This window comes from Alosa sapidissima, chromosome 2 (assembly GCF_018492685.1).
Source record: "Alosa sapidissima isolate fAloSap1 chromosome 2, fAloSap1.pri, whole genome shotgun sequence".
In the NCBI taxonomy this organism is placed as follows: domain Eukaryota; kingdom Metazoa; phylum Chordata; class Actinopteri; order Clupeiformes; family Clupeidae; genus Alosa; species Alosa sapidissima.
The window spans coordinates 9686877-9707827 of NC_055958.1; the positions used below are offsets into that span (position 1 = coordinate 9686877).

The 20951-nt window shown below is 41.2% G+C and overlaps 1 protein-coding gene across 14 annotated transcripts in view; it reads left to right on the forward strand.

Moving 5' to 3' along the window:
• Positions 1 to 20951, forward strand: part of mycbp2 (MYC binding protein 2) — a 301458-nt gene that overhangs the window by 185273 nt on the left and 95234 nt on the right. For 9 of the 14 annotated variants that reach the window (XM_042066141.1, XM_042066068.1, XM_042066086.1 and 6 more), the window contains 3 exons: positions 7104 to 7265; positions 18076 to 19689; positions 19783 to 19952. In XM_042066141.1, the coding sequence (XP_041922075.1) occupies positions 7104 to 7265; positions 18076 to 19689; positions 19783 to 19952 (1946 nt within the window). The remainder of the gene's footprint in view (positions 1 to 7103; positions 7266 to 18075; positions 19690 to 19782; positions 19953 to 20951) is intronic. The other 5 variants (XM_042066120.1, XM_042066135.1, XM_042066148.1 and 2 more) reach the window with 1 other exon arrangement.

The following is a 20951-nucleotide window of genomic DNA, read 5'->3' on the forward strand; positions in this document are numbered from 1 at the left end:
GTCAATTGCACAAAACAAGTTTTTCCCTTAAGCATGTCCGATAAAGGAACACACTAACTTTTTTGAAAATGATCTGTCATCAACCCCAGTCAGACAAGAGGATGCATACCCTTCTCTTATCTCAGCATAACTCAGTGTGACACCGTTAGCCTAGCTTAGCACAATTCACTGGAAGTGGGTTACACAAGTTAGCCTATAGCCAGAAGGGAACTGTAGGCTAACTGTTGTTAACCCACTTCCACTTTCTTCTCAGGTAAGGAATTTACTTAAGGGTGTTGCACAGATTCCCTCAAATGGTATCCTCAGTGAAGGAAAAACATTAAGGGATTTACTGCATTGAAAGAGGCATTACTGCAATTAAATTCTATATTTTCCATTGATATTGTTTGTATGCTAGTTTGCCCCTGCTTTTCCACAGATATTACGGAAATGTTGGAAATCTGTGCAGTACTTTGCCAAGTACGGGTGAATTCTGTTACCACGAAGTAACCACACAGTAACACTCTGGGCTATATCTTGCACTTTAGCGCAATTGACTTCGTGCAAATCGCTTTGTGGGCGGATCTTGGGCGCTGTTTCTATTTTACCGGCGGGATCATGACTGTTGCGCTCGACGCAAATCTAAAATGGGGTGGTCTGAAGTAGCTACATTAATCATGGGTGTGTTTTGGGTGTAACGTGCAATAAACCAATCAGAGCGTCATCTCACATTCCCTTTAACAACAGGCACACTTGTTCCATAGCGGATTGCTGTTATGATGGCAGAATTGCCAGGCACAGCCAGGAACGGTTCACAGCGCTATAGTCCGTTGGAAACGGTTTGCTATTGATTTTTCCTCTTGACAAAATGTAATACAGAAATGTCACTTTCCGATGTTTTGGGATCACTCTCACTGAATCACGAGGTTATGAATGCATGGTGATATTTTTGCAATGTAATCTACCTCACTATAGAGTATAGACAATGCAGATCTGTCAGATAAGCTCTCCTCTCCCGTGCTGCTGCTGGGGCATTTGGGTTAAATGGCATTGGCATGCAGTTCATCACATCATAACATCACGTCTCATTAAGTCCTCTAATATTTCCTAATTTATGTCATCAACACATCCGTGATTCGTGGAAATGTGTACGCTAGATTTATACCTATTTTTTCACATCGGACACCACACTGATTTCCCTCGTGTAGCAATATTTGTCCTTGTAATTATGTATGGTTTGGAGAAATGGGAACTGCGTCGTATAGATGAGAGGAGCAAAGTGCATTGCGCAACACAGGTGCCCAAGCAAGCGCTCCTGCAGGTGTAAGCTACGGCTGTACCTTACCATCAGGCAACAGAAACAGTTTCTAAGTTGACCTTTCCAACTCTGCACAGTATCCCATTAACTGCATGACAATAGGCTATTTACAATATTTTATGTAAAGTAGAGTTTGTAAACACGTTATCATCAACTTAATGCACGCACAACTTTTGTTTGAGCAGGAGAGAGAATAACAATGAATGGACGCAGCAACTACAGAAATTGTAGCCAAGGCTACTTGCTGCTTTCTTTTACTGTCTATGGTTGCTGGTTAACAGCACATAATAAGCTTATTTAAGCGAATTCACAAACTCAAGACTTCAAGGCCTTGAGAATAAAGCAAAGTTTGGAGTTATTTCAGATGGGCTACAACAAGGTAGGCAAAATTGTGGTGCTTGTCAAAACCTTAGCGCAGCTGGAATAATGCTTATAGGCTGATGTTAAAGCGCACACAATGTTTAAAGCCATACACAACGGTAAATTGGAACAAAACTAAAGGTAACTTTAGCCTTTATAGGGCTGTATAAAGTTGTCCAAATTAATAGGTCGTAATTAGGCGTAGATGTACTATATAGGCTACTAACGCACAGACAAAACCGGGAAATGGACAAATATTATCAAGGCTTTGAATGTTTCCATCTGTGCACAGGGTGTCTGTAGATCGGTGTGCATAGCATTTATTTCTGCAGGCCTGTGGCCATGCATGCGCCCTAAAATAACATCTGAATTTGCGCCCCTGACTTCAGTCTGTGGCGGAATTGTTTTCTGAAACTGCAAAATATCAACAGGGACCGTTTGCGCCGGAACACGCCCCCTCTTTTCGCTGAAACGCCCCCGTGGGCGCACATGTACCTGGAGGGAAAATTCCAATATGCGCTGACTGCAAAATAGGAAAGACAAATGTGCGAGTATACAAAGTCAATTGCGCTGGTGTGCACAATAGAGCCCTATAAGGCATGTTGTTCATGTTGCAATAATTATTTGGAGCAATTTAACTATGAACCATAAAACGAGTGTTTAGATTGGATACGTGCAACAAACTAGTAACTCTCTTACTCTTACATTGACTTCCATTGTATTAAAAGAGCACCACATGTGGTGCAAAGTGGTTCTTCTGATCCAGTACAAATTCAGTGGATTTATAGACAATATTTTTAAAAAATCTTATCTCAATAAAGAAACTCAGCAACAAGAACACATTTTGGACAGATGATCCTCACATACAAGTTCAAGTTCAAGTTTATTATCATGTACTCATAAATAAGCATTTATCGGCATTGCAATTCCTTGTGCTCAAGTGTCCATTCAACTTCAAGAGTAAAATAAAAAAACATACAAAAAACAAAAAACTAAGTGCCATCTTCTAAGTGCATCCTGATGACTTACTGGTAGAAACTATGCCTGTATCTGCTGGTACGGGTCCTTATGCTCTTGTATCGTCTGCCAGAAGGCAGGACAGTGGCTGGGATGACTGGGGTCAGAAACTATACGCTTGACCTTTCTTCTGCAGCGCTGGCTGTAGAGGTCCTGGATGGATGGTAACTCAGTCCTTGTAATGGGCAGCCTTGTAGTGGCCTACTGGTTAGCGCTTCGGACTAACCGGAGGGTTGCCGGTTCGAACCCCGACCAGTAGGCACGGCTGAAGTGCCCTTAAGCAAGGCACCTATCCCCTCACTGCTCCCTGAGCGCCGCTGTTGTTGCAGGCAGCTCACTGCGCCGGGATTAGTGTGTGCTTCACCTCACTGTGTGTTCACTGTGTGCTGAGTGTGTTTCACTAATTCACGGATTGGGATAAATGCAGAGACCAAATTTCCCTCACAGGATCAAAAGAGTATACTTATATACTTATACTTAATGTGCTGTGCTGATCTGACAACTCTTTGTAGCGATTTTCGATTCTGGGCAGTGCTGTTTCGATTCTGGGCCATGTTGTTATGCCACCAGTCAGAATTGTACAGCGGTAAAAGTTGGTCAATATTTTGTAGTCCATGCCAAATTTTCGCAGACAGCGCAGAAAGAAAAGCTGCTGTCCAGCTGTCTTTGTGACCACACCAATATGGTGTGTCCAGCTCAGATCCTCACTGATGTTTAAACCCAGGAATCTGAAGCTTTTGACTTTCTCCACAGCTGCACTCCCGATGTGAATGGGTGCGTGTTCTTCTCCCTGCAGCCGTCTGTAATCGACTATCATCTCCTTGGTTTTTGTTACATTGAGCAGCAAACTGTTATCCTGACACCAAGATGTCATTGTTGCCACCTCTGCTCTGTAGGCCATTCTTGATGCAGCCAATTATGGTGGTGTCATCAGCAAACTTGATGATGGTGTTGGAGCGGCCAGTGGCTGCACAATCACGTGAACAGTGAGTACAACAGGGGGCTCAACACACAACCCTGTGGAACACCAGTGCTGAGTGTTAGACTGGAGGAGGTGATGTTACCTAGCCGTACTGCCTGTGGCCTGCCTGTTAGGAAGTTTAGTATCCAACTGCACATGGAGGGACTGATGTTCAGGTCTTGCAGTTTCATGATGAGCCTATATGGTCCTATGGTGTTGACGGTGTTGATTCGATAAAGAGCATCCGTACGTACATGTTGTTCTGATCCAAGTGAGAGAGAGCAGTATTCAGGGCCAAAGCTACAGCAGACCTGTTAGACCTATAAGCAAACTGGAGTGGGTCTAATGCAGTAGACAGACAGGATGTAATGTGGTCTTAGACTAACCTCTCAAAGCACTTCATCACAACAGAGGTCAGAGCGACAGGTCACAGGTCAGCGACAGCTCCACTGCAAGACAGACAGAGGTCGCATCTGCTCTGTGGCTCTTTCCTTTGTCATTGGTCAGTGATGGTCCTTAGCCCACTCCACATATGCCTGGTGTTAGATCCTGTGTAACAAGACACTTTTTCTCTGTCTCTTGGCCAATTTAATGGATTTGCTTAGTTCATTACGGGCTATTTTGTACTCACTAGGGTTACCACAATGATGTCCAGGCTTCGAGTGCTGAAGAGACCTCTCCATTCATCCATGGTTTCTGATTAGGGAAAAGTTTGTACAGTCACTTGCGGTACAACGTCCTCTATGCATTTGCAAATGTAGTCTGATACAATTTCAGTGTAATCATTGATGTTATCCGCGGCAGCCCGAAACATTTCCCAGTCTGTTGTTTGGAGACAGTCACACAGTGTAGCATCTGAATGATCTGTCCAGCGCTGTACTGAGCGAATCACAGGCGGTTCCCGTTTCAGCTTCTGTCTATAGGCTGGCATTAGGAGGACAGAGGATTGATCCGATTTGCCAAAAGCTGGGCGGGCTTTGTAGGCATGACTGTACGACGTGTAGGCGTGATCCAGGATGTTTTCAAATCGAGATGGAAAGTCCATGCTGATGGTACTTCGGTAAGACTTTCTTGAGGTTGGCTTTGTTGAAGTCACCAGCTACAATGAAAGTAGCCTCCGGATGCAAAGTTTCCTGCCGATCAATGATTTCATATAGATCGTCCAACGCCCATTTGGTGTTCGCTTGCGGTGGAATGTAAACGGCGACAAAAATATCCTCCCTGGATAGATAAAAGGGCCTGCACTTGACCATTAGATGTTCGTCTTGACCCCGACGATGATGTTTGCACATCCACACACCACAGCTTGTTGATTAGGATGTACACGCCACCTCCTCTGTTCTTCCCCGAGTCAGTAGTTCTGTCCTGTCGATGAATGGAGAGGCCCTCGGGTGGGATGGCAGAGTCTGATATTGAGGGGTCCAGCCATGTCTCAGTAAAGACAAATTAATTGCAGTTCTCAATTTCCCGCTGAAACACCAGCCTGGCTCTGAATTCATCCAGTTTGTTATCGAGTGACTGTACGCTGTACGTTGACTGTACGTAGCAAGGAGACTGCTAGGAAGCGGAGGACGGTGCTGTCGTTTTCTTAATTTCACCAAGACCCTGGCTCATCTCCCTCTTTTCCTCCGGCGGCGTCTTTTCCCAGGTAACCAAGGTAAACAGCCAGGTAAACAACTTTGGTAACCATCCGAGTGAAAGTCCCAAGAAGTGTTTGCAGATGTCAGATTAAGTCTTATATCCATTAGCGCCTGTCTGTCATACGTGATTAGCGCTTGACATGTTGCTAATACATGTGAGAATAACACTAGAAATATGAAAAAGCGCAAAGTTGAGGAGGACACTGAGCGACGGAAGCCATATCTCCGGCGCCAACATCATAATCACAGTGGGTACAGAATGATATATGGTAAACATTTTAAAAATCCTGCTAACTGTCCACGTGGTGAAATGAGAAGATGAAAACAGGCTTTTTGAAAATCAAGCCCAATTTAAAAAAAAAAATGCTCTGACAATATGATGATGATAACAACCAAAGTTAATGCATGGACATGACCTCCCATTGCGCCTTGCACAAATGCAGCCCCAAAACAAAGCCAAGCCTTTTTTGCCATGTTTCACAGCAGTTATTTCTTTGAAAGCTGAACCTTTTCACCTGTGAACACAGAGCTGATGTGATATGCGAAAAAGCTTGTTTGTCTAATCAGTCCAAAGAACATTATCCCAGAAACAGTATGGCTTTTCAGTATGCCTTTTAGCAAATTCTTTAGGTTTTTCTTTCAACAATGGAGTCCTCCTGGGTTTTTAACTGTTGTTCAAATAGTGATGGATGGTGCCATCAGACACTGATGTACCTTGACCTTGGTGTTCAGCTTGTACCTTTTTAGAAGTTTTCCTTGGCTCTTTGTTGCCAATTGTACTATCTTTCTGTTCAGTCTGGGGGTAGATTTTCCATGTAGTCAGTGTAGTCTGTAGTAGTCCTGTAGCTGTTGTTACACTGTACTCAAGCTGCTTGGTTGTATAGTCTTAACCTTTAACATACTCTTATATTTTTTTCTTTATGATGACGTCAGGCAAGGTTTGATACCAAACCCCCAGTGATGCCAAACATGAGAACAACATTTATCCAGCCTGAATGACTGATTACAAGGTTGAAGATCTGTGATGCTAACTAAGGTTGCACAGGTTAAATAGTCATTTTTAAATCACTAGAACCTAATGGTTTATAATCTTTTTGTAGGGGTGTCAACAAAATAAACAAGAAATGATGTTTGACATTTTTTCTTGCTTCACTTTGATATACCAAAGGCATGCAGGTATACATGAGTCAATTGCTTTTAATTTCATCGTGTTTCAGGAGGAATGATGCCTATTGAGGATATTTACCTCAAATCATCACTGAACATATTTTAACCAGTAATTTTGTGCCATATTCTGTAATATGAAGAGGGCTACTACAACTAGTACTGCACTGGGCTTTTTCAGTTCATGTTGAATGCCTCACATTAGCTCCAAGTGTGACTTCAGTCAGCATGGTGTTATTGTGCTCCTCTCAGATTACATACAGTATGCAATGTTGTTAATTTAACATTCCCATACCAGAGTCCTACGGATTATTTGTACACTTTGCCATTTGGTATTTGCAGTTGCACTGGATAGAGTGGAAACTGTCAGTCTCTCTGGAATTTTGCAGTCAACTACTTTCAAACAGGCAGTTTGTTGGTAGTTTTGTTGTCAAGCCACAAAAGATTCAGAACCCTATCACCCTCACCCCTTGCCCTTGCATACAGTCCATGTTATGTATCCACTGACTCACACAAATACCTACCATCTTTCCCTTCTTTCTGTGCAGCTGTTAAGCATTTGCACATAGAGGAGAGGAACAGACTGGTGTCTGTGTGCTGTGCTTTCCATAGGAGGATGGTGAAGGAAAAAGCTCCAGTATTCCCATTGTCTTCCATATTGCAGGTTACCGCCTGAGTGCCATATTGAATTCTATTCAGTCTGGACCTTTCCTCCCAGCTCCCTCTTCAGTTGAACAAGCTGCCAAACCTTCTTCCTCTTCCCTTGTCACCAGTCCATTTGTGTTTGGACAATCTCTTACCCAGCAGCCGCAACCACAGATTCTGAGTAAGTGTGCTCCCTTGACAGTGGGGTGCTTGTTTGATCCCGGATTTTTAATATATGTATTATTATTATTAAATTCTTAGTGTTATAACAAGCCCTTTCCATCTGCCCAAATGTTTTGTGTATGTAGAGAAACCTTTGTAATACTTGTTTCTCCAAATGTACTTCCTGCCATAGCAACAGGTGATGGCCCTTCTCGTATCACACCCACCCCTTATCATTTAAATCAGCTTTATTTTTTATCCTAACCCTAACTGCACATCTGTTAGTCTGCTTTTGAATGAACAAGGTTTAAGGCTGTCACGTTCAGCCAGCGATGCAACAGTCAAACTGGAATTCTGTTAATCGCTTTACTACACACACTACTGGTGACACGATCACCCATCGATTCAGTGGAGATACACTGACCAGACAGCTATTTTCTATTATGACGTATCAAAATCACCCTGAAAATAGAAAGGGGCCGATTAGAGCGATGCATTGGGGCAGCCGTGGCCCACTGGTTAGCACTCTGGACTTGTAACCGGAGGGTTGCCGGTTCGAGCCCCGACCAGTGGGCCGCGGCTGAAGTGCCCTTGAGCAAGGCACCTAACCCCTCACTGCTCCCCGAGCGCCGCCGTTGTAGCAGGCAGCTCACTGCGCCGGGATTAGTGTGTGCTTCACCTCACTGTGTGTTCACTGTGTGCTGTTTATGTTTCACTAATTCACCGATTGGGTTAAATGCAGAGACCAAATTTCCCTCACGGGATCAAAAAAGTATATATACTACTATACTATACAATAGCAACAGTTGCCCCATCGTTCCACGTGTGTGTTTCCCCATTCACTTCAATAGATGCTATTCGATTTTGCCGGTCGCCTGCCATAAATAGCTGTTGCTTCGCCGGCCATGTGTGTAGGCATTTACTGTTGTAAATTCTTCCTCTGGTTCATTGCATACCGCTTGCACTTATTCTTCCTATAGTGAGTGTATGAGCTAAAGGGGGTCACCACGACTACTATATGTTTTCTGTATGTCTAGAATATAGTTCTGCATGATAGCAACTTGGATCTGGGAACTTACAGCCTCTTAAGTAGACCTCTTATTCAATATTAATATAATTTCATGAAAATAAAAAAGCACTTGAGCACTTTGAAGGATCTTTACCAAACCTGGCACAGTTGATCACTATGCCACATGAACTGATCAGGTACTCAAGGTCACATGGTCAAAGGTCAAGGTCACATGGAATCATACATCAGATATTCCTCCACTGTTTGCACAAACACATTGAAATCTGTCTACTGAATATGTTGAAGGATCCTCATAAAACCTGGCACAGTAAAATCACTATAAAGGCTTGATGACACGATGAGATACTGAAGGTTGCACATATTGCAGAGCATGCCAACACCATGCCTATAGTCAGACCATATTGTGATCACAGGCTTCTGAGCTCCATAACCAATGGCTCACTTTTTGATTAACCTCAGGCAACTTCTTTAAAAGCTCATTTCAGTGTCCTCAAAATCAAGCATCAAGTATCAAACACCTTTATTTACACAGAGCTTCTACCACCAACGTCTTAACCTTTAGTATGCCTCTGCCAGCTTTAACTCTGTTTGTTATTGACAGAGGTTGACCTTGACCTTTGCCTGCATGACCTTGAATTCCCAATCAGATAATTAAGCATTGAGGAGGAGTAAAGATCCTCTATCACCATAAATACCTAATCAGCCCATTTGACCTTGATGGTCATTTAAGAGGGCCAGGTTTGACAGAAATCCTCAACATGATCAGGAGATGTTGCACCAACACTGTGGTGTCACTGAGAAGTTTACCTTCCATGGAAATTAATTCATTTAAAGTAGGAGTTCTACCTAAGGGACTAGGGGTCTCATGATTCTCCAAATCCTCGATTTGACTTAATTTTAAAGTCACGATTCGATTCGATTTTCGATCTTCGATCTTTTTTAATTACTAATAATACATTCCTTATAATTGTTACTTTTTTGGCCTTTTCCTATATTCTGTTTCAGGGGCTTTTATTTTGAAAACGCTTTTTATTTTGAAACCGCTTTTTATTTTGAAACCGTTCCAACCGCGAGGTTGTAAACAGAACAAACATTAAACATAGACGTGAACATAATAAAATGAAACAACACAGAATGATAATTTGATTTTTCAGCACACTCCGAAGAGACCCAAGGTTAGTGTTCATGGAATATGCACTTATCAATGTGCATTTTATGCCTTCAAGTAATTTTGGACTGTAACTACATCATCTTTTCACTTGTTAAGTTGAGTAAGTTACGTGAATGAACGGCAAAATACTTCCACACCGGTGATTTCAGAGTAGCAAGAGGGGCTTTGATTTCAGTTGGTTGATGTGTTTTTTTTACTGGCTGCAGCCTAAAGTTAGAGGAGTGTTGACACTGCAGTTCAACACGTGTGTGTGTGTTTGTGTGTGTATCTGTGTGTGTGTGTGTGTGTTTGCGTCTTGGACGTGACATACTGGACGTGACATAGGGGGTCTGGCTACATCATCGATTCTACCTTTGAGTTCGAAGTTCGATATTGAGATGTATTTCGATCGATTTCAACTTAAAATTCAAAATTGTGACACCCCTATAAGAGACTGTAAAATCACAAATCTTCCATATCCAACCTGCTATCATGCAAAAATATACTCTCAACTGCATCTCTTGAAGGACCCGTAGTAGAAAGAGGATGAGAGAACAATGGATTGAGAAGAAGAACAGAGTATTTTGACATCTTAAATTTAACCCCCTGTGTAAGAAATTCTCCCATCTAGTGGTTAGGAGTTATATAGCAACCAACGTCTTAAGCCCTGCCTCGTTTAGAACTACGGGAGCCGTCACACATTAAAACTGGCACAAGTTCTGGACTCCTAGGCACGTCGAAGCATAAACTTCTCTCTGAATAAGCAATAACAACATATTAATAAAATTTTGTGTACTATTTTATTGCCATTGCTTGTGTGTGATGTCAATGAAACACTCTTTCGGACATGGAATAAATAGTTTCATGGTGCCTGTTAACCGAGCTAGCTAGCTAACAGCTAGTTATGTTCGCTAGCTAGGTAGCAGCCAAGGATTTTGGTTAAACTTGTATATTGTTGCAAACTAACCTGAAATAGCACACGTTCAGCAACTTTGTGTATAGTCTACTAGTCCTAGCAAAACTATATTAGGTTAGGTTGTCAACTGTCTCTGGGTCTAGAAACTAGAGATCAAATGAGCCGGTGACAGATCAGAAACAAAGTTATTTTTCTCTTTATTTATTTCATTGGAAAATACAATTTCAATGTTGGATTGTTAGGAAGACATATGACTTGTAGAAAATGGGCTCGTAACTTACATTGCTGAATGTAGGGAAATTCTGCAGATGAATCCAAGCTAATGCTTTTTGTATGCATGCAGACGCCAAAGACTGAGCTGTATTTCGCATATGTCCCTTGCTGGCCAAAGTTATTTTAAAATGGCCCACGTACACGGCGAGTCGACACTGCGCTATGTAAATGTAAATGAGGATTTCTAAGCCAATAGGTATGCTTCGATTTGGTGGTGGTGGTAATTAAACATGAATGGGGCCACATTTATGAATGAGAAATGTTGATTTTTGTTAACAACTGAAAATGTTACACAGGGGACCTTTAAACTGGACTTGGGCTAAGACAAGAGGAGGACAATTTCGCAGCTAAGCTATAGCTCAATAGATTTGATTTATTTGTCATAAGACAGAGAAAGAAAAGACATTTTTGAGACAAGAAACTTTGCTTTGAGTATCTTGAAAAACAGTCAGCATTTGCACCCTAAAACCTAATTTTGGGGCCATTGGCTACTTGTGTAGTTTTCATGATCTATATATATATATATATATATATATATATATATATATATATGAGTTATAAGCAGGTATCAAACACAGCTATAACATAATTTCCATGTCTTCCTAAAAATGCAGCTACGGTGTGTTCAGAACTTCTTTCTGCAATTGATTAAGCCTTGTCTCTTTTACATAGTTTACTATGACTATTTGTTCATTCCATACCACCAAGGTATTTAGCTCACCGTTACCACGCCTTTCACTTCAGGGTTGAGCCAAATAAAGCATACCATAGCCTCTGTTGAATATATTCTGGCTCTTCTGGCGCGTCCATGGTTCCAATCATTTAGATCATTATGGAACTTAATGACACTATCTAATATTGAGGTGCATGTCAAGACATTAACAAACATCACTGTCAGGAATGCAACAAAGGCATAGTCATGGTTGGATGCAGGGGGTGCTGGGTCAGGGTACGTGCCTTCATCACCACCCATTAAATTCTTTGAAAATAATATTATATTCTCTTTGATCAAAGTTGCAAGATCATGCCTGATGTGCGCACATAAGTGAGCAGGCAACAGAAAGCACACACTGATTACAGGGCTTCTCATTGTTGCCATTTGGTGAAAGCGAGAGAGAAAAAGGGCTCGTGGGCTATGGGGATGAGCTAGAGGAGATGGACGAGCAATTTTCCCACTGTCTCATTATCAACAAGCTCAAGGCGGTGAAGCAGAGAGCTCTATAGCTCTCTGGAGTTCTAATGAATATGATGTTGACAGTAGTGAAATCTAAATACAAGTGGTCAGCAACGTCTCTGACTCGACCTTAAATACATGTGTAAACAGTGATACGTCTTGGCTGACCACTTTTGATCGGCTTACCTAAGACGCATTCTTAAAACAAATGTTAACAGGCCCATGAAATCTGAGATGTCATATCTAATATTGGCAATTTTTAAGATCAATTGCAACTCGCGCTTGTGCAAAATAAAGTAAGGTAATGATTATAATGCGGAACTATGTTGTCTAAGATAAATGGACTCTTTGTTGTTGTTTGGATAGGTTATGTATAAACTGGTTTCAACTGGTGTGCACTACGTTAAAGCGTGGTTAAGTAAGCCTTTGACAATGACAATTCTTTGATTTAATTCTGTTTGCATGAACAAGCATGCTCTTTAGCAGGTTTGAGCTAATAGACTTGACAACAATTCCAGTAGCATGTTTAGAAAAGGACATGTTAGATCATCAACATTTAAATGGTTCGGACACATGGGGGCGATATGCATTGGAAGCTTTACATTTAAATTCCTTATTATGTTGGGTAACCAACAGGTCTGCTTTACATGATGCAAACGTTTGTTTTTTGAGAATAAAGTAAAATGTAAAAAAGACCTAATAGCTTTCTTCCTGTGTGCAAGATTTGTTTATCGTGACAACGCATTTCAGGCATGCCGTCTGAAATGCACACGCGTTGTCACGACTACATAAACAAATGGTTATGCACATTTCGCACATATGCACATAAGCACAGTCTTGGGTGACGTTAAAAAAAGTTGTTAGCCTATCAGGAGATTTTAAGATTATTTGCGTTGCATACTGTGGTAAAGACATAGGCAACCGGTAGGCTATAAGCAGGGCTGTAGTACTCGAGTCCGCTCTTGGACTCGAGTCCGGACTCGAGACCGTTTTTCTATGGTCTCGGACTTGTCTCGGACTCGCTAGTATTTGGACTTGGTCTTGTCTCGGTCTCGGCCACTGGTCTTGCCAAATATGGCTTTTGGTCTCGACCGAGTCCAGGTGTCTTTAGGGCCATCAAAATTAACGTGTTAATCGCCGCGATTCATTTTGAAATACATAATGCGCTACAAAATATTAACTCAATAGTGTTTACCTTTGTGGGGGGCTGATGTCACGTAACGGAAGCCGCAAAACCTAAAACCGCAAGCCTGAGAGTTTATTTTACTGTCTGTGGAGTTAGCTGAAGATAAAGAGGAACCAACATTTAGCCAAATAGTAGCTTTACTGCAAACTGCTTTTCACTCTTGTTAGATAACGTTTACAATGTCAAAATGCACCAACTGCAACAGTTACATAAAGATGATACTTTTCGGCTCCTCTCCATTAAGATCCAACTTGAACGTATGCTACTCCATTTAATTAAGAGCGCGTCTGAACGCACACGAGAAGGAGAGAAAACGATTGGCAGGCTCCAGCTGGCTTGTCGTTGTTGATGATAATTGATATCTCCTTTTTAATATAAGAAACTTATAAAAGGAAGGCAACAAAGACGAGGTTAGAGGAGATTGCGGATTTATCCGATTTCCACTACTGACCAGTTATAAACATGTATGTAGGCTGCACTCACTGTGATTTGAAAAATGGACAAAAATATGAAGAGTTGTCTTTGCCTTTGTGTAATGGAACTGGTGAATCTTGAAGTCTTCAATAATTTGTTTACATGAAGCACATATTATGCCGATTGAAACACAGTCCATTCAGATAGCTAGGTGACTGGCTCAGGCTCATCATTCACTTTTAATTGCAAACAGAAAATGTCTAGCTATCATCATGTCATTACATGCTTCTATTTCCAAAGGAATGAAAACTGTTTATACCAACTTAATATCATGCTTATCATTGTTAATATTGTACAATACATGTGGTACAAACAATATTAGAGCTTGTGGACTAGCTATAGGCTATATTTCAATGGAGCTGGTAAAAAAAAGATCATTATGAGAACGTGGCCACAATGGGCTTAAAGTAACAGTGCACCATTTACAAATGAGTTAAACAGCATCATATGTGTAGTATTTCTTAAGAAATTAATACTTTAAAACACAATTACTGTGTCAGTATTATCATTTAAATAATATAAAAGTGTTTTACTTTTACCTTTGTGGTTACTCATTAATTTTGTGATTTATGTTGAAGCTTTAGTCTTTAGGAACTTTTTAATTGCGGTTAATCGAGATTAATTCATTTCAAAATATATATTTTGAATCGTTTGACAGCCCTATAATAATATTGGAGAAGGGGAATGGCTACACTTACAAATCCTGGGTGTGTTCACACTGTTTTTGCTTTTAGATAATAATAATAATAATAACCCAAAATGATTGTCTTGATACTGTCATGCACAAGACTTTTTTTCCTATCCTGGACTCGGTCTTGACTCGGACTCGAACCTTTTTGGACTCGGTCTTGTCTTGGACTCGAACCTCTTTGGACTCGGTCTTGACTTGGTCTCGACTAGTCCTGGTCTTGGACTTGTCTTGGACTCGACAAAGGTGGTCTTGACTACAGCCCTGGCTATAAGGTCGTCTCGTTCAACTGGATGAGGATTTCCTCGAGTTGCCCCAATTAACGTCGATGCTGCATATGGATCAGTGACAGAGGCACTGTAGTTTCAACGACTGTTGCATTTCATTTTTAAGACTTTTCGTCAATGGTAAGACAAGAATTCTATTTCAATAGGCTATGCTTGCTTGGGCCTCTTGTGTTAATGTGCGCTGTGTGTGACCTGCGTGCGTGCACGCTCATCTGATTCTGTAGACAATTTGTTGTGTGTTCCGTTTAATGGGCTAAAAAGACAGGCTATCCACAAACGTGAACGTTTTATGACTAGCATGGGAATAACTCAGGCATCATCTGCGTCGGGCTTGGGTCGGGTTCGGACATACAAATGAAACTGCCTGTCGGGTTCGGACGCAACTCTGTCGGACGCGGGCCGGGTTCGGACAGAAATTTGCGGCCCAATCCGCACTCTAGTGGCAGAGTCATGTTTTGGGCCGGAATCATAGGGAGAGAGCTGGTAGGCCCCTTTAGGGTCCCTGACTGTGTGAAAATGACCTCGGCAAAGTATGTAGAGCTTCTGACTGACCACTTTCTTCCGTGGTACAAAAAGAAGAACCGTGCCTTCCATAGGAAAATCATCTTTATGCATGACAATGCACCATCTCATGCTGCAAGGAATACCTCTGGGTCATTGGCTGCTATGGACATAAAAGGAGAGAAACTCATGGTGTGAGAATATTAATACAAGGCATCTTCTATCCAACTTTCTCTTTATCTTTAAACCATTCATTCATCCATTAAACTATCTGCTTATCAATATCCATTAAACTATCCACCACTTCTCCTTTAAGGAAAAGGTTTTTCTATGGCCATTCCAAACGAAAGTTTCAGAATATCCAAATATTTCACCTTCATGATGTCACCAATTTAATGAAGTACACAAGAAAAGCCCTGATGTTACCATCCATGCTTTACAGTTCAGATGGTGTTCTTTGGGCTACAAGCATTACCCTTCTTTCTCCATACATGATGTTGATCATTTTGGTCAAACAAATCTATTTTTGTCTCGCCTATCCAAAAAAAAATTCTGATCTGTCACAGTGCTCCCCTGCAAACTTAAGACCTCTTTTGCTACGCTGATTTGAGGTGGATCATCCCTAGAGAACAAGTGATGATGATACACCACACTCTTTAGTGTGGATACAGATACCTTCATAATGGTTACCCACAACAACTTTGTTGACTATTGCCTTGAATGCATTTGAACCTTTCACATCAACATAGTTCATCTTGAGAACATGTACACCTGTTCTCACTGAATGATCTGTGTTTATGTTTCTGTAATATTGTTTGTACAGATGATTGTAGTACCTTCAAACATTTGGAAATTGCTCTCAATGAGGCTCAATCTTTGCTAATTTTTTATGTTGATTTTGATTTCCCATTGATGACGAGCAAAAGGAGACAAAGTCTTCAGGGACGTCCTTAAATGCAGCCACAGATGTGCCCTCAGTTGACCCCTAATAAGGACATCATCACTTTCACGCTTTAAAGAGACAGTGACCTGAGTGCATGTGAACTGAAATTCTGACATTAAAAGCCAAACAAATCTGATCTCCTGATCAACTGTTGGAAAATTGTTTGGACAAAATGTATATTTTAACTAACTTGCCAAAGACATTTGTAAGCATGAAGTCTTTTTAAAAAAAAATATGAGTGAGCTAAAACACAGTTTACATGTGGACGAAAGGCCTAAATGCATAAAGAAATTATTAGTCAATGCATAACCTTGTGCACATGAATTTTTAACGCATCTGAAATTAGTTGGGTTAGTTTGTAAACCTTCCAGATTAACCTCCTCACTAAAAGCATGTGCCTATAGAAAAACTTGAAATGCTCATCCTATGGGAGTTCAAAGTTAAATTAAGACTAATATGATAAATAATGTGAAGCATAAAATTGTGCAACAGAATTTGTAAGAGTCATGGTGGAGTTTACTAATTTGGGCTTTGATTGAATGGAAGCATTTTTTGAATTAACAAACTTGTTATCTTTCTTGGAACCAACAAGTACAGTCAATTATGGCAATTACACTGGGTAAACCTGACATTGTGAAATACATTTTAGTATTGTATAGTGTTGACATCAACTAGGTGATCCCTTCCCATACAACTGTCATGATTTTGACCACTGTGATTGACCATTTAGACTACTTGCATCACCATAGTTTGCCTTGGTGTCACCAATCTACAAGTCATAAATGTAATGTGTACTGTACTGGGAAAATGTGACAGGAATTTATGGATGTTAGGATTCTTTCAAAACAACTGTACTTTGTACTTATCTAATTGATCTAATAACAGTATACAAAATGCAGTGTTAAAAAATCAAATCAATATTTGGTGCGACCTCATTTTTTGTGTACATACACAAATTACAATACATAACAGCAACAAATAAAAGCAAACCAAAACACAACAATGCCCCCCAGGAGTAAGTACATAAAAATACACATATGTATAAAGCATACAAATTCAACAAAGCATTAGGTAGTCACCCTAACAGAGTACAAAGCAGGTCACATCTGAGAAACTAGTATTCTCCAAGTAGGACCAGATGCATCTTATCCTGATTGTTAAGGTTCTGCCATAACAAATCCATTATTTAAGATTTGGCGAAATCTGGAATCGAGAGTAGATTAATACATATTGTATTTGTGACTAGAGATAGAACAGTATGAAAATTTGACTTCACAATTATAGTGAAAAAAATTATCATGGTTATCGGTATTATTGCAATATTATTAATGTGCAGAAAAGGTTTTTAAGTCTATCACCAATCACAGACTTAATTGTCCTGTCCACCATGCACAGTAACGACAAATGTAAAGGTCAACAGAATAGCATTCATATAGCATAGTGTCTTGTCATGAAAGTGGTGTGGCTCCTTTAAAAAACTGTGTGACTGGTGGAAGGAGAAAGAGAAAACACTGATGAATAACTAGGAGCGGGCAACTAAAACAAAGTTAGTGAAGCAGACTTAGTTTGAATAGTTTGAACTGTTGGTTACTGGATAAACATGCAACTCTTTTGACTGAAGCTGTATATTGCAATTGCCTGTTGCTTACAACCTGCAGTTTAAGTGAGGGAGTTAGCCCTGAAGTTCCTGTGATTAAATTTTGTGATCAGCTGAAGCAGGAAAAGTGAACATATTTCCCAGTAACGTTTACAAAATCTAATTTAAGATGAATGTAAGCTAACAAAACACTCCCAATTTACTGTACAAATGCCAATTAAAGGGACATCCCAACCCTTATTGAGAGAGGAGAGGAATACATGAAAAGCTTGGATTTGCATCAATTGTCTAGGATGTGTCTATCCATAATTGAAAAGGCATATCTCCGCAACAGGCAGTCATAAGACCCCATGTCTTATTGGACAAAGGACTTATTGGACAAAAATGTTGACACCAAATACACATTTAAATGATAAAACAAATGCAGGGGTATTTATGCAGTTCATGGTTTGACTTTAGTCTTTAAACTCTAATGGGTTTGAGAATTTTTTAACCCCCATGTTGTGTGTAGAATTAATTTAGAATTTTAGAATTAAATTAGTAAAACAGAAAGATCTTAATGTGGTTTATATTGTTAGGATATGTAATCTATTAATGCTGTAATGTGCAGGTGACCGGGGTAACCTGACTGTCTGCCCTATTTCACCGGCTGGTAAACTGCGACAAGAGACATGCTCCACTAAATCTGACAGCCAGGGACGGAATTTGTCCAACCACACAAAAATCAAGAATGACAGCATGTCAGCCAGTGAGGCTCTGATATTGAAGTCAGACACTGCAAAGCTGAAGTCAGACTGCCATAGCCGTTCACACTCACCAAACCATAACACTCTGCAGGCCCTCAAGGCTGATGAGAGGACTTCAAGCCACCGGGCTGAATCACCCAATCCGGGCTCCCGGTCCTCCTCTCCAAAACAGAAGGCTTTCAACTCTGGTAGATCAAGCCCATCCTGCACCAACGCTCCCCGCTCTATTTCTCCCCATGACAAGAATCTTCCTCTGAAAGGTAGTCCATGTTCAAAGGCTCGGCTGGACCCCCCCCGTGAGAGGTCCAAGTCTGACTCTTACACTTTAGATCCTGATACCCTTAGGAAGAAGAAAGTTCCATTGACAGAACCTTTAAGAGGAAGGTCCACCTCACCCAAGCCAAAAATCCCTCCTAAGGATAGTGGCAAAGGTCGGAGCAATGTGGAGAATCGCACTCCGTCACCTCATGTTGTTCAGGAGAACCTTCACAGTGAGGTAGTGGAGGTTTGCACTTCTGGCACCTTGCTGTCTACTGATGAAACAAATGATGAAAATGTTGAGCTGCGGAGTGCTGAGGAGGGTTCCTGCAAGGTGCATTTCAGCATTGGGAAAGCTCCTGTTAAAGAAGAGCTGGAGAGCCGATCTTCACCTAAGGTCAGCCGTAAGACCTCAAGCCGACACTTGCGCCCTAAAAAGGACAAATCAGGGCCTCTTTTTAAGGGAGAGACTTTGCGCCAAGAGCCAGCCAAGCAGGCCATGTCGCCTTCAGTGGCAGAGTGTGCTCGTGCTGTTTTTGCTGCTTTCTTGTGGCATGAAGGTATTGTCCATGATGCCATGGCCTGTTCCTCCTTTCTTAAGTTTAACCCGGACTTGAACAAGGAGCATGCTCCCATTCGTAGTTCCCTTACTTGCCAGAAAGGTATAGATGTGAAGGAAAACAAACTTAAGAATAGGCACTCTCTGGAAATCTCCTCTGCCCTCAACATGTTTAACATCTCCCCTCATGGGCCTGACATCTCTAAGATGGGTAGCATCAATAAGAATAAGGTGCTTTCCATGCTCAAAGAGCCACCACTGCCTGAGAAGTGTGAAGACGGTAAGGGAGAGCATATGTCCTATGAGATGACCAGTCACACTTCCATGAGGTCAAAGTCCATCTTGCCTCTCACTCTGCAGCATCTTGTGGCATTCTGGGAGGACATCTCTATGGCCACCATTAAAGCTGCCACCCAGAATATGATCTTCCCCAGTCCAGGCTCCAGTGCTATCCTGAAGAAAAAGGAGAATGAAAAGGACAGTAGAAAGTCTAAAAAGGAAAAAAAGAAGAAAGAGAAGGTAGAGGTGCGTCCCAGGGGGAACTTGTTTGGGGAGATGGCTCAACTTGCCATGGGAGGCCCAGAGAAGGACACCATCTGTGAACTGTGTGGAGAATCTCATCCCTATCCAGTCACCTATCACATGAGACAAGCCCATCCAGGTAGGAACTTGATCGACATTTCCTGCTCTTTCATATGAATATTCTTTGATGTGTCAGTTAAGAATATACTAATGTTTATCAATTTTTTCTTAGGTTGTGGTCGTTATGCTGGAGGCCAAGGTTATAACAGTATTGGGCATTTCTGTGGGGGTTGGGCTGGTAATTGTGGAGACGGAGGCATTGGTGGGAGCACCTGGTACCTTGTGTGTGATCGCTGTAGAGAGAAGTACCTCAGAGAGAAGCAGACAGCTGCCAGAGAAAAGGTATCTACTTGTGTCAAATACAGCCTTTTGCTCATGAAAAGGGCATCATATTTCAATGGTACCAATATTGGAAGCCTGACCTACAGTAATAATTCTTTTTAAAAAAATCTTAAAACAGACATACAGTGGCGGACCGTGCGTTCAGTGGTTAGGCCTTATAAATAAATAAAATAAAATAATAATAGGGGGGCGTTCCGGGGGGTACCCCCCGAAGATTTTTTTTTTGCATTTCAGCGTTAAAATGTGCAATTTCCAGCATTTCACGGTGGGGGAAAAAAGTTTTCTCTTTCTAACGCAAATCTGTGTAGCACTCTAGAATCTTCGTTAGACAAACAATTAATGTTCCGAGCTGAATTCCGCATTGCTTAGATCTTATCCGCAGCAAAGTGAATAGGCTGCTAGGCTAGGCTACTTATTTATCACCCATATTCATTAGAATCTGCTGCCTGCTACTGTCCGGTGAAGACGTGCAATTTAGTCCATGTCATATTGAAAGTGAACACCAAGTGCGCTCAGGTAGGCCTATGGGTTTTTGCAGACTATTTTGAAATATTTAGGCTATCGGTTGCCTACTATGTTCATGACTTGCACGCACATATGACACTGCCACAGGTCTACAATGATGTGTTCATTTAATAGTTTAATCTGACATCAGCAAACTTGCTTCAGACTGTTTGTAGGGCTCTCCTACTTAGCTATAGCTTTAACGTTAACGTTACAATGCAACTGTTGTAGGTTGTGCTGCTGCTCTGATTGCTAACAGCTAAGCTAATGTGGAACTACAGTAGGCTATCCTACAGTGTTTGCCAAATGAGAAAATGTCTTAACAGAAAATTATAAGAAAATGTCTCCGCACACCACCATGATATTACACATAAAAGTCAGAAAATGTTTTGCCCTATGCTGCTACTGCTTGTTGCCTATTTCATAATGTCTGATGGCCACGCCATTGATTTCACCAATAATGTCCACAAAACACAGATATATAAATATAGTCAG